At 43.8% G+C, this 14,185-nt stretch overlaps 1 protein-coding gene across 1 annotated transcript in view; it reads right to left on the reverse strand.

The window, feature by feature from the left end:
- Nucleotides 1-14,185, reverse strand: part of HSPA9 (heat shock protein family A (Hsp70) member 9) — a 369,556-nt gene that overhangs the window by 78,362 nt on the left and 277,009 nt on the right. The window contains exons 14-15 of the mRNA XM_085617883.1: nucleotides 12,340-12,434; nucleotides 7,449-7,541 (exon numbers count right to left, since the gene is read on the reverse strand). Of these exons, the coding sequence (XP_085474009.1) occupies nucleotides 7,449-7,541; nucleotides 12,340-12,434 (188 nt within the window). The remainder of the gene's footprint in view (nucleotides 1-7,448; nucleotides 7,542-12,339; nucleotides 12,435-14,185) is intronic.

The raw sequence follows: 14,185 nt of genomic DNA on the forward strand, positions 1-14,185 counted from the left end.
CAGGGAATGTGCCAGCCTGCCCACCCCACCCCTCAGGTGGGGGAGGCGAGGTGAAGCACATCTCCGGGCTACCGCCATCTTGAGGATGGGGGGGCCCTACCCTATCAGGATTAGGCTACTGCCCCCCTCCCACAGGAGAGAGGCAGGATAGGGGGTGTACCCACCCCAGGACAAGGACCCATTGGTCCCTGGCCTTCACCTACCTGTAACGCCCCTAAATCTAGTATTTAGGGGCACCCTGAACCTTCCTTCCTTAGATTCCAGATAGAAAACTACAAGAAGAGCAAGAAGAACAAAGACCTGCCCTGCAGCTGCTAAAAAGAGAAGAAGACACCAACTGCTTTGGCCCCAGCCCTACCGGCCTGTCGACTCTCGAACCTGCACCAGCGCGGCATCTCTCGTGGCCAGCAACCTCACCAACCCCGGAGGACCTGGCTACTACCTTTTGGCTCCAAGCCCCTGGGACTCCCATGAGTAGAGACTCTACTCAAGAAACCTATTTTTAACCCCCAACACACTCTGCACCAGCCAAGCCTGGCCAGTGCCGGAGTGGACAAAGACCCTGAGGACGACCCCACGGCGACTGTGACCCCGAGTCCGGCACCCAAGGACCCCCCTCGACATCCCGGAAGAAGCCTGCAGCCTCAGAACCAAGTGCCACTCCAACCGCGATCAACCAGAGGGTAAGATTCCCGACGTCAAAAGGCACCCCTGCACCCGGCGCCCTGCGGCCCCCTGTGCCCAATCCCAGGGTACCCACCTAACCTACAACTACCCAACTTACCTCTCGAAGTGGTGGTGGCACCTGAAACATCCTCGTCCCCGAGCCTGCAGCCTTTTTCCAAACCGGAACATTCCCATTGATTTCCATTGAGCGCCCGAAGGCTCAAAAGCACCCTGCACCCAGCCGCCCGAGTGGCCCTGGCAGTGCCCTCTCTACACTAACCTACTTCCCCACGTGCCCTGAGTAAGTGACCAGGAGCCCAGCTCCCACAGCCGCGTGGCTTGCCAGACAGCAGCCACCAACCAAGGCCCCCCTATCCCTCATAGGATAACATTGGGCCTAACTCTCTCTCTGCACCCGGCCGTCCTGAGACCGCTGAGGGTGAACCAACTGTACCTACCTGACACTGGGGGACCCCTGAGTCCATGCCCGGAATTTCAACTCTGCCAGTCGAGTACTTACCCTTAAACCGCTAACTTCATTTTCCTCATAGGGTAACATTGACTGGCTTTTTCTTCAAAAATCTTCTAAGTGTGAACTTTTCAAAACTGCAAAAATTCACCAAAAATCAGCCAAGTGACAAAAACGAATTTACTCACCTGCTCCTAGGTGAGCTCCCAGTGCTGGATCTTGGTGCCCAGCCCTGACCCTGAAAAGTGTTCACAACTATACTTACCTCTAACTCATTTTTCTCCCATAGGAAACCATTGTCTGCTTTTCTGTGAAATTTCTTCTAAGTGTCTATTTTTGCAAATTTGAAATATTCTTTTAAAATCGTACCATTTCTGCAAACGAAATAACTTACCTGTTTTTGATAAGGACCCCAGTCCTGGGTCTAGGTACCCAGTCCTGGATTACTAAAGTAACGATAAAGTACTCTACCTGCAATTTGAATTTCTTGCCATAGAGATCCATTGAATGTTTTCTTTGAAATATTTTCTAAGTGCTAACTTTTGAAATAGCTAAATATTATTTAAAAATCATTACAGTTAAGTCGACTTTCATCACTTGATTCTGAATACTGACCCAAGGCTGGATCTAGGAGCCAGACCTGGAATTCCAAAAGTAATCTGAAAAGTAATTTATTACAAATAACCTGAATTTACCATTGAGCTCAATGCATTGTTATGTTTAGGAAATAGGATTGTTTATTGCAACCAACTGTGACTGTTTACATAAATTTATTGCTTAAGACAAAAGTATTGATATTCAACCTCTCATTCTGAGAAAGTATATTTTTATCCCCTTTGTGGTTCTAAAAATAAAACAAGCATATATTTTATATATATAAACCATTGGCCTAGAGTTCAGTTATTGAGTGTGTGAAACCATTTGCTGACTGAGTGAGTACAATAAATGCTTTACACTGTCCTCTGGTACTGCCTTACTGCTCGACCAAGCTACCACTTTTGAGAGTAAGGTCATACCTAACTTTGACCTCTATCAGCCTCTGGGGGACTGTGGACTCTGTACACCCTGTACCTATTAGGGAACAGTATATACAGAGCCACTTTTTCACATATGACTGTTGGAAACATTCATCTTTAGGAGCCGGATACTGGACGTTCTTTAAAAGAAAAATCTCCCTGCCCTTCCTGGCATTCGTCTTAGTCTGTATCCTGGCTTTTAATCTGTAGTTGTGAGGGGGTATAGGACACTCCATATGACCCTTCATCTTCAGACTCTTGCATATCCAGCAGATTTGAGGGAGGAAGCGGTGACATTTTTGTCCATGTGGTAAATTGTGTTTTTCTTGTCAGTCGACGAGCTCCTCGGCGGTGGAAAATTCTTGATAGAGATAGACATTGATCTTGCCATTGGCGACTTAAAGGTTGACGTCGACAGAGCTCCCGTTGTCGAGGTAGTCGAAGGAGAAACCAGAATGGTCGTCTACGAGGTCGCCTGCACACTCGTCATCGACGATCTCACAGACGACGGTGTCGTCGACTAACCTTTCTTCAACGGTGTTGTCTTTGTAGATGCGGTTGTCTTCGAGATTGTCATTCTCAACAATGTAGTCGTTGACGAAGTCGTCGACTTCACGGAGACGCTCCAGTTTTCGTCGACGGGGCTGAAAACACCGCTCTCGTCTCAGAAGACTTTTTTAGGGGTGTATGAGGCAGAGAAGATGGAGGACTCCTTGTCTTATTTTCTGCTTTTTTGCATCCACTTTCTCCTCAGAAGGATCTGTCTTCCGCTTTTTAGGAGTGTGCCTTGGAATCATCCTCCGAGTCAGTCTCTGAGGTGGCCTTCTTTTTCTGAAGCCACAACAGCAAACGAGCTTCTCTGTCCTTCAAAGTCTTGGCAGAGAAAGTTCTACAGTGCTTGCACATGTTTTGGATGAAGACAATATAAACAAGCTTTGTGGGGGCCTTCAGAATATAATCTGGCCTTCCCACAAGATCTGCACGGCCTGAAAAGCCTCTTTTTAGAGCCTTCAGACATTTTGTGACAATAGGTGAAAAGACTGTAGCTAGAAAGTTCACAAGTTCACCAAGGAACAAACTGAGCAAGGCTCAGGGAGACTCCTTCTCACACGATGGCGGTTGGAAATCGAAGGTATGGTGGCTCTGCTGGGGAGTGTGAGGTCAGGGCTGGCAGCTGATTGGCTGAGTTTTGGACCACATAATAATGATGATAGGTTACCAAACACTATACTTCTCTATGGGTTTTCTATGCATTTCTTTTACTGCTATTGTTATTCATTTACCGTGAGACTCCCACCATGACGGGGAAGATACAAGCATGGGAATCTATGAAAGATTCAATACTGGAGAAAAAAAAAATAGAGAACCACCAGCCTTTGTCATGTGGCAAAAAGACGTCATGGTCATAGGTCAGCTATGTTCCAGTGGGACAACCACCTTATGATAGTGTACAGTGCATATGGGTAGCTGTAGTACTACTGGAAGTGCACAAACTCATAAAAATCAAAATACCTTTAAGATAGTTTTACCATGTTACTCTTTACAGATTTCACCCATGGTAACTGGAAAAAGTAGGCCACTTCGAAGTACTGTAATGTTTCTGGTATTCATGAAGTGATGATTCAACATAATAGAAAATAAATATTGTGCTCTTAGCAAGCACATCTACAAAATAATAAAGAGATTTGCTCAGGAAAATTTGATTGATGCCATTTATTACAAGTCCTATGGTTCCTATTTGGATTCAAAATATAATCAAACCAATAGCTTAGAAGCAGACTCCTAACTGGTATTCCTCAAAGTACAAAGAATAATACATGGTAGAATAAAAGATGTATGCTTATGTAAGCACCTATTACAAGACTGTCGATTGAGAGATCTCACCAGTACTGTGCAAATTAGAATGGCTTCTGTCCTTTGCACGCCTATAGATTACGATCACACCCCATCTATATTTGATGGGGAGCATTTTTACATTATGCAGATTGGCAGGTTACTCCAATTTGAAAAAGAAAACTGTCAGACATGCGAGGCATGCCCAGTTTGAGAAAACCTGGCTCACTTCTTGGGAACATGAAGTCCTGGCTTTAAATTTTATCTTTGATGTTGACCATTAACTGCAAAAAGATCACTGCTAAATGCTACTAGATTAGTCTGTCTCTTATGTGATCACTGCACGTAAAATGAGCATAGCATTTATTTTCCATTCAATTTAAGGAGGCTTGTGATATTAGAAAGATCAGCAGGGTCGAAAGTGATAAAGGTCTGCTGGAAAAAAGCAACAATTAGGATAAAAAGGCACCTGTTCAACAAGAGCACCTGTAGCCACAAGAGCTGTCTCCAGTTACCAAATTGCAGAAGATACGGGCAACTACATCTTGAAATGCTCCTCTGAGCAGAGGTAAGAAGAGAGGATGGAAGTGAAAGTGACCATAGCTGGCAGCTAGAGGTGAAAGAAATGTTTATGACAAACACAAAGAGGCTTATGGTTTGAAGCATGTGGGTGAACTACTTCCTGGATAGGTTGAAACCAATAAAACCGGTCAATGGAGAATCTTTCTGTAAGGAAACAGGATTTTTGTAGGCATAGTTCCGTACTAAACAGGGCTCCGGTGCTTGTGCTCTGACCCTGAAAATGATGCACGTTTAAATGGCTTGTCCTAAATTAGCAAACTAACTTGTAAGTCCCTAGTATATGGTACCATGGATACCCAGGCCTCTAATATAAGAATGCCCCCCAGTGACTGCAACACTTTTTATGCCACCCTGAGTGGGCCAAGGTAAGACATGCCTCAGTTTGTCACTGCAGACTGGAAGGGCAGTTTTAAACTGCTAACTCTACGTTGCTATTTAAAGTAATGGCAAAGCCCAAACATCCCTTTTTAATGTAAGTCACCCCTATGGCAGACCTAACGAGCCCTAAGGCAGGGTGTTGTATATTAAAAGTGGAACCTGAACTTCTACATTTTCCAGCAGTAAAACCCCCAAATTGTCGTTTTTACTGTGGAAAGGCTAGTAGGCTCATTGACAAGTACGGAGTTACAGGCTACCCCAGCCCTGCTAACTTCTGAATGGGACTACTAATGTTGGTACTGTCTGGAATCAAAGGAATCAGTGCATCAAATCCAATTTAATAGGTACATCAAATTTAATGTCACTGGTGGGCAAAGTTCAACTTTAGAAGTTGCCACTTTAGTTGCGCAGGTTTTCCAGTGCCTGTTTTCTGGTGTACACGGGGCCTGTCATGCAGACAGCTTGCTGCCTTCATAGGGAGACGTGCTAATGACTTCAAGGAAAGAGCATAACAGGGGCCTGCTTGGGAAAGAGGTTTAACCTCTCTCCTGCAGGAAGCCACACGGGTGCAAACCCAAAAGGTGAGCTTTAAAGGAGAAGCTGCCTTTGAAGGGCAAAGTGGTAAACACTCGTGAGAGAGGCTACTCTATTGTTTAGGTAGACAGGCGGCAATGGGGATACGAGAGGAAAAGACAGTTGTCAAAGGGGTTTCCCCAGGGCCGTGTAGCCCTGAGGTAGCCACAACCTGGGGGATGGCTAATGAGGTCTAAACACTGAAAGAGGGGACTCACCATCTTAGGAGTGGGCAGAATGATGCATCCTGGGATAGACAGATGCCACACTCAACAGGAAGTGGTCACCAGGTGGGAGGAAACAGAGTAGACCATTGGCTACCAACTGCATCCTGCCCTGAGGGAAATTTCCAAGCATAAAGGGGGCACACCTGGCACACAGACTCAGATCTCGACCGACATGGAAGCAGGACCGAAGAGGAACTGCTCTGTTGCTCTAGGGGACCAGCAAAGAGGAAGTACCAACAAGGTCTGCTGGCTAGGGGAGAGAGGGACTGTGCCTGCCATGTCCTGCTCAAGGAGAAGCTGTCTCCAAAGCCCGGTCATGCCAAGAGAACTGAAAGGGCTAGCTGACTAGCCTCCTGTACGCAGTACATTTGACACAACGGCTGTAAAAGCCTGCTGGGGCAAGTTGGCATCTCAAGTCTTCAAGTCGCTACCACCACCGCCGTGCTGCACAGAGGACAAATATGCGACGCACAGAGCCTTGGACTGCTACTAGAGAGTTGGTGGAACCCTCAGAGGGAGTTATGGACCCAAGAAGAATTGGCCTGTGACCGCAACATGGGGCGACTGGTATTCCAGTGGCGACTGGACTTTGGCCAGGCTGGAGAGGACTTTGTGGGACGTTGACCCTAACCAGGACTCCCTCACTATCTTCATGGACAGACTAGTCCCTGCAGGAAGAACCCTGCCGACCGATTTGCATCCACAGCATCCCTAGAGTACAATCAGCATCCTTCATCCCTTGCATCAGGATCACTGCATAGGAATCCATTGCAACGCAAATAAAGTGACTGGAACTGATAGAGGACTGCTTCATCAATAAAGGTAACTGTTCTTTAAGACCTTGCCGGTCCCACTGACTAGCTCCCTGCCTGGGTTGGTCGTCCCAAGTACTTCTAAACTACCTCATTGACACCGAAGTATTTCTTGAAGTATGTGTCCAATTCGTGGACTATGCCAAGGCTTGTTCACGGTTGAGTGAAATTAGTTTAATTTATTGCTTGTAAAATCTATACCCATGGAACCCTCCAGTGGATCTTTTTCGTTTCTAGTGTCAAAATTCTAATAAAAATGCAGTTTATTTTTATAAATTGGTGTTGGAGAGTGTATTTTTTTGGTGCGGTGTAAATGTTTACTTGTTCCGTTATGTAAAACTTGCTGCTCAGTGCCACAGCTACCCAGTGTTGAGCTGAGGGTTTAACAGACATCTACTGGACCTAAAGGGATCGTTAAGTATTACACGGTGAGGTCGCACAACCACACAATATAATGCACCACATTCCATCAAACTTTTCATGACCTAGATTTTGAAAGCAATGTATTTATAGAACACCAATGTATTTACACCAAACAGCCTCGAGGACAGCTGGCCTCTTACAGGCATGCGAGTACTACAACCAAAATTTCACAAAAAGCTCTAAGAGGAACTACAAAATCGACATTCACAAAAAGTGATATCCACATATCTACACTGGTCATCTCGGTGTTGATGAATCTACAACCCATCATAAAAGAAGGCTTCAAGGCAGACATTTTTTACAGCATAAAAAATACACCTGGGACAAAAGAAGACATGTTAGGCTAGAACAAAAAACACCTACCTTTATAGAAGCATTCTGGACCATTTTGGTCAATAATCAATACGTTGTAAGACTTAAGAGGCAATACTTAGAACATCATTTTATTTAAACATTGCAAAATATGTACCTCGTCTGCTGGCAACTGATCTTTAAATTCTTCCATCTTTGATTCTGTGTCATGAATTATTCCCTCTGCATTGTTTACAGCTTCAACTCGTTCCTATGGAAAGGACGATGCATTTAAGTTGCGCTTTTTATATACAGCAATTTAATGCCACATTCATAAAACATTGCAAAATGGTACAATGGTAAGCAGAGTATCATTGCCTCCACAGGAACAAAAGTGCACCTCATTTATGACGTCAGATTACCAGAAGATGAACGATCAACATTTAGGTCATGGGCATTCGTTAGCAAGAGTATTTGTGCATCACTGGTTCATCTAGATGAGCGAAGCAAAAAATTGTGCCATTTAGGCCACACATAGGAGATAGATCCTTAGCAAATTTAATTATCTGCAGTTAAAAATGTTTCCCTAACTCACCAAGACATTTAGGAGGGAATAATGGAAGGACTATACTACTGAAAAGGCCAATTTTAAATTTTTAGGGTGTTAGGTGGGGGAGGAATACCTTTCTTGGTTTCTCGCTGTAATGGACATGGAGAAAAGCTTAAGGCCTCTTGGTTTGGTTGTTTTCCATTTGTTATTGACTTTTGTGACGTTATCATTTATGTTACATGGTTTCTGTGTATAGGTGGGGGCCCGTGTTGCTAGATTTTTCAATACGGACTTCAGCTGTAAAACAGAAAATGTTACTTACACAGTAGCCATCTGTTTGTAGGATGTAGTGCAGTGGATTCCAAAGGTCTGTATACTTCTGCCATCTAGTGTTTGACTCGGACGTGCACAACTTGTTTTTCTTTGAATAAGTATTTCGAGTCACAAGATATAGTGACTCCTATTACTGGTAATGCACATGGGAATCAGTGTCACTGAGCAGGGGCGTGAGGATGAAAAGGAACCGAAGGAAACAAAAGATGATGATCATGCAAAGACTAAGCATAAAAGGTATCTCGAACAACCTGAGGCTTCCGGGGAAGAAGGGTGGGTGCACGTGGAACTACAGCACTACTTGCCATGAGCAGATGCTTACAGACTAACATTTTCTGTTCATGGCATGTATAGCTGTAGAAACACTGCACAGAATGTAAAGCTGTTCTCCCCCAAGTGGTGGCTAGCCAGCGAATGTTGCAGAGAACTGGAAAAGTGTATGTAGAACTGCCTGGCCAAAGTTAGATTGTCGGTGAGCTAACCCATCTGCACAGTAATGCTTAATAAAAGCATATGCGGTGGACCAAGTAGTTGCCTTACATAGATCAGCTATAGGGATGTTACCTAGGGAAGCCATGGATGCCCCCCTTTTGGCAGGTAGAGTGAAGCAGACAACTGTCTCTTGGCTTTAGCGTATCAAGTTTGAATGCATTTCACCAACCACTGAGATATGCCTGCTTTGGAGACAGCATGGCCTTTTACATGGATTTGAGACAAAAAGCAGTTGTGTTTTGCAGAAGGGTTTTGTCAGGTCAATGTAATACATGAGGGCACTCAACGCCCAACATGTAGAGTGCCCTCTGAGCTACAAAATCTGGGTGGGATGAGAACACCGGTAGTTCCAAGGTTTGATTAAAGTGGAAAAAGGATACTCCCTAAGGGAGGAATTTTGAATTTGAGCCAAGATGACCTCCTGATGTTCTAGCCAAAGCTTTAAGGTATCACTGAAGGTTCCTCATCTGCCATTTGGAATGCAGACCAACAGCATGAATATGGCAATCATACCCAGCAGGCTTAGGACTGCAGAACAGAAATCAGAGTTGCAAACATCAGAATCATCTAATATCCAATATCCTCTGAGAAGGAAAAACATGTATGTGGTTTGTGTCCAGTACCACTCCTATGAAAGTCAGTCTCTGCTCGAGAGTAAGAAAACTGTTCTAGTTGGTGACTGTACTGCCAAAGTTGCGGAGAGGCTTCGTAATGCGCAGAAGACGCTCTTTAATGAGCTCCAGGGAAAGCACATTCATCAGTCATACAAATACGTAAATGAATGCCCCCATGACCTCCACAGTGAAGATGGCACAAACATGAGGTGCAGTTATCAACCCAAACTGCAGGACCGTTGATTGATAGTGCTGGGATCCAAAAGTAAGATGGAAACGGGCATCGTGGAGAAACCGAGATGCCAACTAATATCTAGCATTGAGCGCCAGCAGATGCTTGCTTAGTGACACAAACTTATCCTTCCAACTGAACAGGCCTCAAGAAGCATAGTTCAAGAATGGGTTGCCGATACCCATGTCCAAAGAAGTCAAAGGAACGTTCCAAGCACAGCTGCTAAGGTGACAGCCATGCCCGTGATCAAGCTATGGTGACTGTTGAATCTAAGCCACATTTTAAGATTTGTTTGGATGCATTCAAACTAATACCAGATCTAAGATGGCTTCTTCATGTGGTCAGGGAGGCTGATGACTGTCTATTTCGGCCCTAGAAGCATGTAGTGCTAGGCCAGGGAAGGACAAGACTGCCAAAGGCAAAGACTTTACAAATCATGGAATCAAGCCTTTCAAACTCAATCGAGTGGCTGTGGGGAAAAAGCATTTGTATTTCATTTTGCAGAGAAGGCTTGAACCACTAATCTTTCCTGTGAAGAGTGTGATGGCAAATGCTTTGGATTACACAGGGCAGATCTATGATGTCTAGTGATCTGTCGCTGACTGAGTGGCCATAGAAGGGGTTTTCCCAGAAAGTCAGTGCAGGATCTTACACTGCCTCGTTAAAGGGCAGCAGAGGTTTCAAAACTGCAGAGGAGAGGTTTCAAAACTGCAGAGGAGAGGTGCAAGATTTCTATTATTTACTTCGATGGAGGGTAAAGTTAGCGCCAATGCTTCTGTAGCTTTTCATTCTGCTGAATCAAATGAAGAAATTTAATCAAAAGGCAGTCTAGAGGGTTAAGGTATTTCCCCAACAGGAGAAGTGTCATGAATAATTGTATTTTGAAAATCCATGTACAAGCCAGCTTCAGTTTTATGAGAGGGAAGAAGGTTCTCCTGAGTCCTAGTTTTCAGTGCAGTCTTAACCTACAACAGGCATAAAAAGAACATAGAACCTGAAAGGTTCTTCCATCCAGGTAAATCTCTGGGAAGAGACCTTAACTTTTGCCACTTAGAGGTCAGTCAACTTTAAAAGCTTCAAAGACAGTGGTGAAATCAGCTAAGGTAGCAGTTTTGGTGCTATAGAGGGCACGGATGTTTGTTACTATGATGCCAAAGCCTGAGTAAGCGCAGTCTGGAATCATTTGGATGAGCAAAGGGTTGGCGCAGCCCAGAACAGTAACAGAGCCATATTGAAAAGATTCAACACGGCTACAAGTCTTCAACTGGCGTGGGATCGGTAGGATGAGTCAGAAATAGCAGCTGCATCTTTTGTAACCTTGGGCTGTCTCCAACAATACAGAAGAGCCTGGGGTCGCAACTCTGGAAGGACCCAGAAACATACCGGTTTCTTCAAAGGAAAGCGTTTTTTTTCCTATGGCGCTTTATATGGGGTTCTGTGTGGGAAGATCTTTTGGTAGACCTTTCCTGTAGGTAGTCTTAACTGAAGGGGAAGAGAAATGCTTCAGCACATCCCTGCAGCCTTGGCCAAAAGCAAATGGTCCTCCACTTCCTGAGAGCTTTAGGGTGCATTAACAACAGACATGCCAGGCTGACGGATCGAATTCGGATACAAGCCAACGGCATGCAAGTGTTTTGTGAGGGTGAAAAAGCACATCACCTTGTAACATCTGTAAGATGGTGTAAACCATGAAATAATAAGATGATAGAACGGGCCTAGTCACTATAAAAAAAAAACTGTAATTATGTTAGTGAACCACCAAGAAGAGCTCAAGGCCTGCATGACGAAAATGAAAAACAGTAAACAGTTGCCACATTACATACTAAGATGTCATCACATTTGGGCCAGGCGGAGTTGTGGCTGGAGCCACATGGCTCTACCTGGTGACACCACCTATTGTTGAGTAAAAAATTAAAGTTTACAGATCCAGTCTGTCACATGGAAGATAGTCAGGTGAGGAATCTGCTGAAAGAGTAATTTGCCCAGGTAAAATTATGAATTCATTATGTAAGCAAGTACAGTAAATTAATTATGCAACACATGGTAAAAAAGAACGGCCTTTATTTTTCCTCTGCAGATATCCTTGAAATATGTGAAAAATGTGCAACACCAACTGTGTCAGGCTATTTATCTAATTATAATTTTTGTACAATGAATTCCACAGGAACATCTATCCTCTGCCTTTATATTTAAGTGCCTAATAGAACATAGGGCCACTTTCTTGAAGGTAGCAAAGGACCTTTGCCCCACTATGCTTTATGCGTAATGCTTAGTGTGTTGAAGTTAAGCCTGAATTCCACGGAAATCAGTGGAGAACTTTCAGAACTGGTTTAATAGGATTACGTTTCCACAAATGCACGTACAGTGCATCTCACTGATTTTACATTATTTGCAGTCTGGTGATGAATTTTTAGGGTAGGCCATAGTAGACCAAGTTACACAAACCTATTCAAGCCGTGACTATAGTGTGCGTCACCTCTCTTCAGTGGGCAGTTTGGAGAACACCCAGTTTTATACCATGGCCACTTGTGAGATTAAGTTGAAATCCACATCTGGAAAACATTTTGAGGATATAAAGGATAATTAGAAAATGAGTTGGTCAAGAACAGGCTAAAACCAGATTAAGCACGGGGAAGGCAGGTTGTTCATACATTGATAGGACTGGCCTGAAGGTTTGATGGTTAAGTGACAGTGGATCATAATCTGAATTTGGGTGAGAGTAATGGTCACCATAAATATCTGCGAATAAAGGTTCTATATTATAGTCTGACAATGTATTTGTACAATATCAGGGCACAAACAACAATCCAACAGACTGTTCAGAAAAGTGGGATCATTAAAAAGGTACCTTTTTTCGTCTATCTTCTTCTGCAAATTTCTCTGCATTTTTCACCATGTTCTCAATGTCATCTTTGCTTAAACCACCAGAAGACTGAATTACAACTGAAATTAAAGGTACACATCTTATCACATTTTCACACTGGCTTTAAAATAGTTAAATGATCTGCAGACTAGAACTGTTCACATCTTTCCACCAAGGAATAATAAGCACACACATGTATTTGCTTGCATTTATTTATTTCTTCCATGTTAAAATTGCCATCAAGCACAAAGCTCAGGGGACATGTATCAGCGGTGATGGGAACCTGACTGGGAACTTTAAATAAAGTTTGGTATTTAATACCACATACGTTTGAGGACTTTGAAGAGGTTTCTAACGGGAAGGTAAGGAGAATGTTACTTACCCAGTAAGCATCTGTTCTTGGTATGTAGAGGTGTAGATTCACATGCTTTGCATACTCCAGCCATCTAGTGTTGCGTCCGGATGTTTGCACTTTGTTTTTCTTCGAAGAAGTCTTTTCCAGTCAGGAGGTAGGGGACTCCTCCTTTCGGTGATAGTGCGCATAGGCATCGACTCCATTGTGAATGGAGTGGTAGTAAAGAATAGAGATGTCCATGCGTATGTATGTAAACTAAAGAGAACTGCAGCAGCTACAGGTACCCAGGGAGGTGGGTGGGCGCATGTGAATCTACATGCCAAGAACAGATGCTTACTGGGTAAGTGACATTATCCGTTCGAGGCATGTGAGCTGTAGATCACATGCGTTGCATAGACTATATAGCAGTGTCCTCCCAAAGCGGTGGCTTTTCTGTAGCTGTTGGAGTTGTCTGAGACAGTGTTTTAAGTACTGCTTGACCCACATTGGCTTGTTGTCTCGCTAACACATGTACACAATAGTGTTTGGTGAATGTGTTCAGTGTAGACCATGTTTCAGCTTTGCAAATGTCAACTATGGTTATGTTTCCTAAGAAAGCCATAGTGGCCCCTATCTTGTGAGTAGAATGCGCTCTAGGGGGTACAGTTAGAGTCCTCTTTGCTTTTGCATAGCAAGTTTGAATGCACTTAACAATCTACCTTACAATACCAGATTTAGAGGTAGGATTGCCCTTGTGTGGTGGTGCAAAAGCAACAAAGTTGTTTAGTTTTACGAAATGATGTTCTTTCGATGTAGAACAAAAGTGCTCTTATGACATCTAAGGTGTGTAGAGCTAGTTCTGCAACAGAATCAGGTTGAGGGAAGAATACAGGTAATTCTACCCACTGATTTATGTGAAATGCAGATACTACCTTAGGTAAAGATTTGGGGTTAGCACGAAGAACCACTGTCTCTGTGTAGTTTAAAAAAAGGTTCTTCTATGGTTACTGCCTGTAGTTCACCCACTCTTCTCAATGAAAAGATTGCAATGAGGAAAGCGGTTTTCCGAGAGAGGAACTGTGGGTCGCATTTGTGCACGGGTTCAAAAGGTGGGCCAATTAATCTTGTGAGGACTATGTTAAGATTCCACACTGGGGCAGGTGCGAGTCTTGGTGGTAGGACTCTTTTTAGTCCTTCGATGAAAGCTTTAATTACGGGTACTCTTAATAACTAGAGATGCTGCCTATTTTGTAGATATGCAGCTATTGCACCGAGGTGTAGTCTGATGCGGTGTAAGCCAATGCGGACAGCGGCAAGTGTAACTGATAGCATATGTTTTGTATGGAAGCATCAAGAGGGTTGATATAATTGTTATAGCAATAAATAACAAATCACTTCCACTTAGCTACATAACAGGCTCTTGTGGTAGGCCATCTGGCCTCCCTAATGATGGTTATTCAGTATGGTGGAAGGTTTAAATAACCAAACTCTGACTTT

This window comes from Triturus cristatus, chromosome 7 (assembly GCF_964204655.1).
Source record: "Triturus cristatus chromosome 7, aTriCri1.1, whole genome shotgun sequence".
NCBI lineage: Eukaryota > Metazoa > Chordata > Amphibia > Caudata > Salamandridae > Triturus > Triturus cristatus.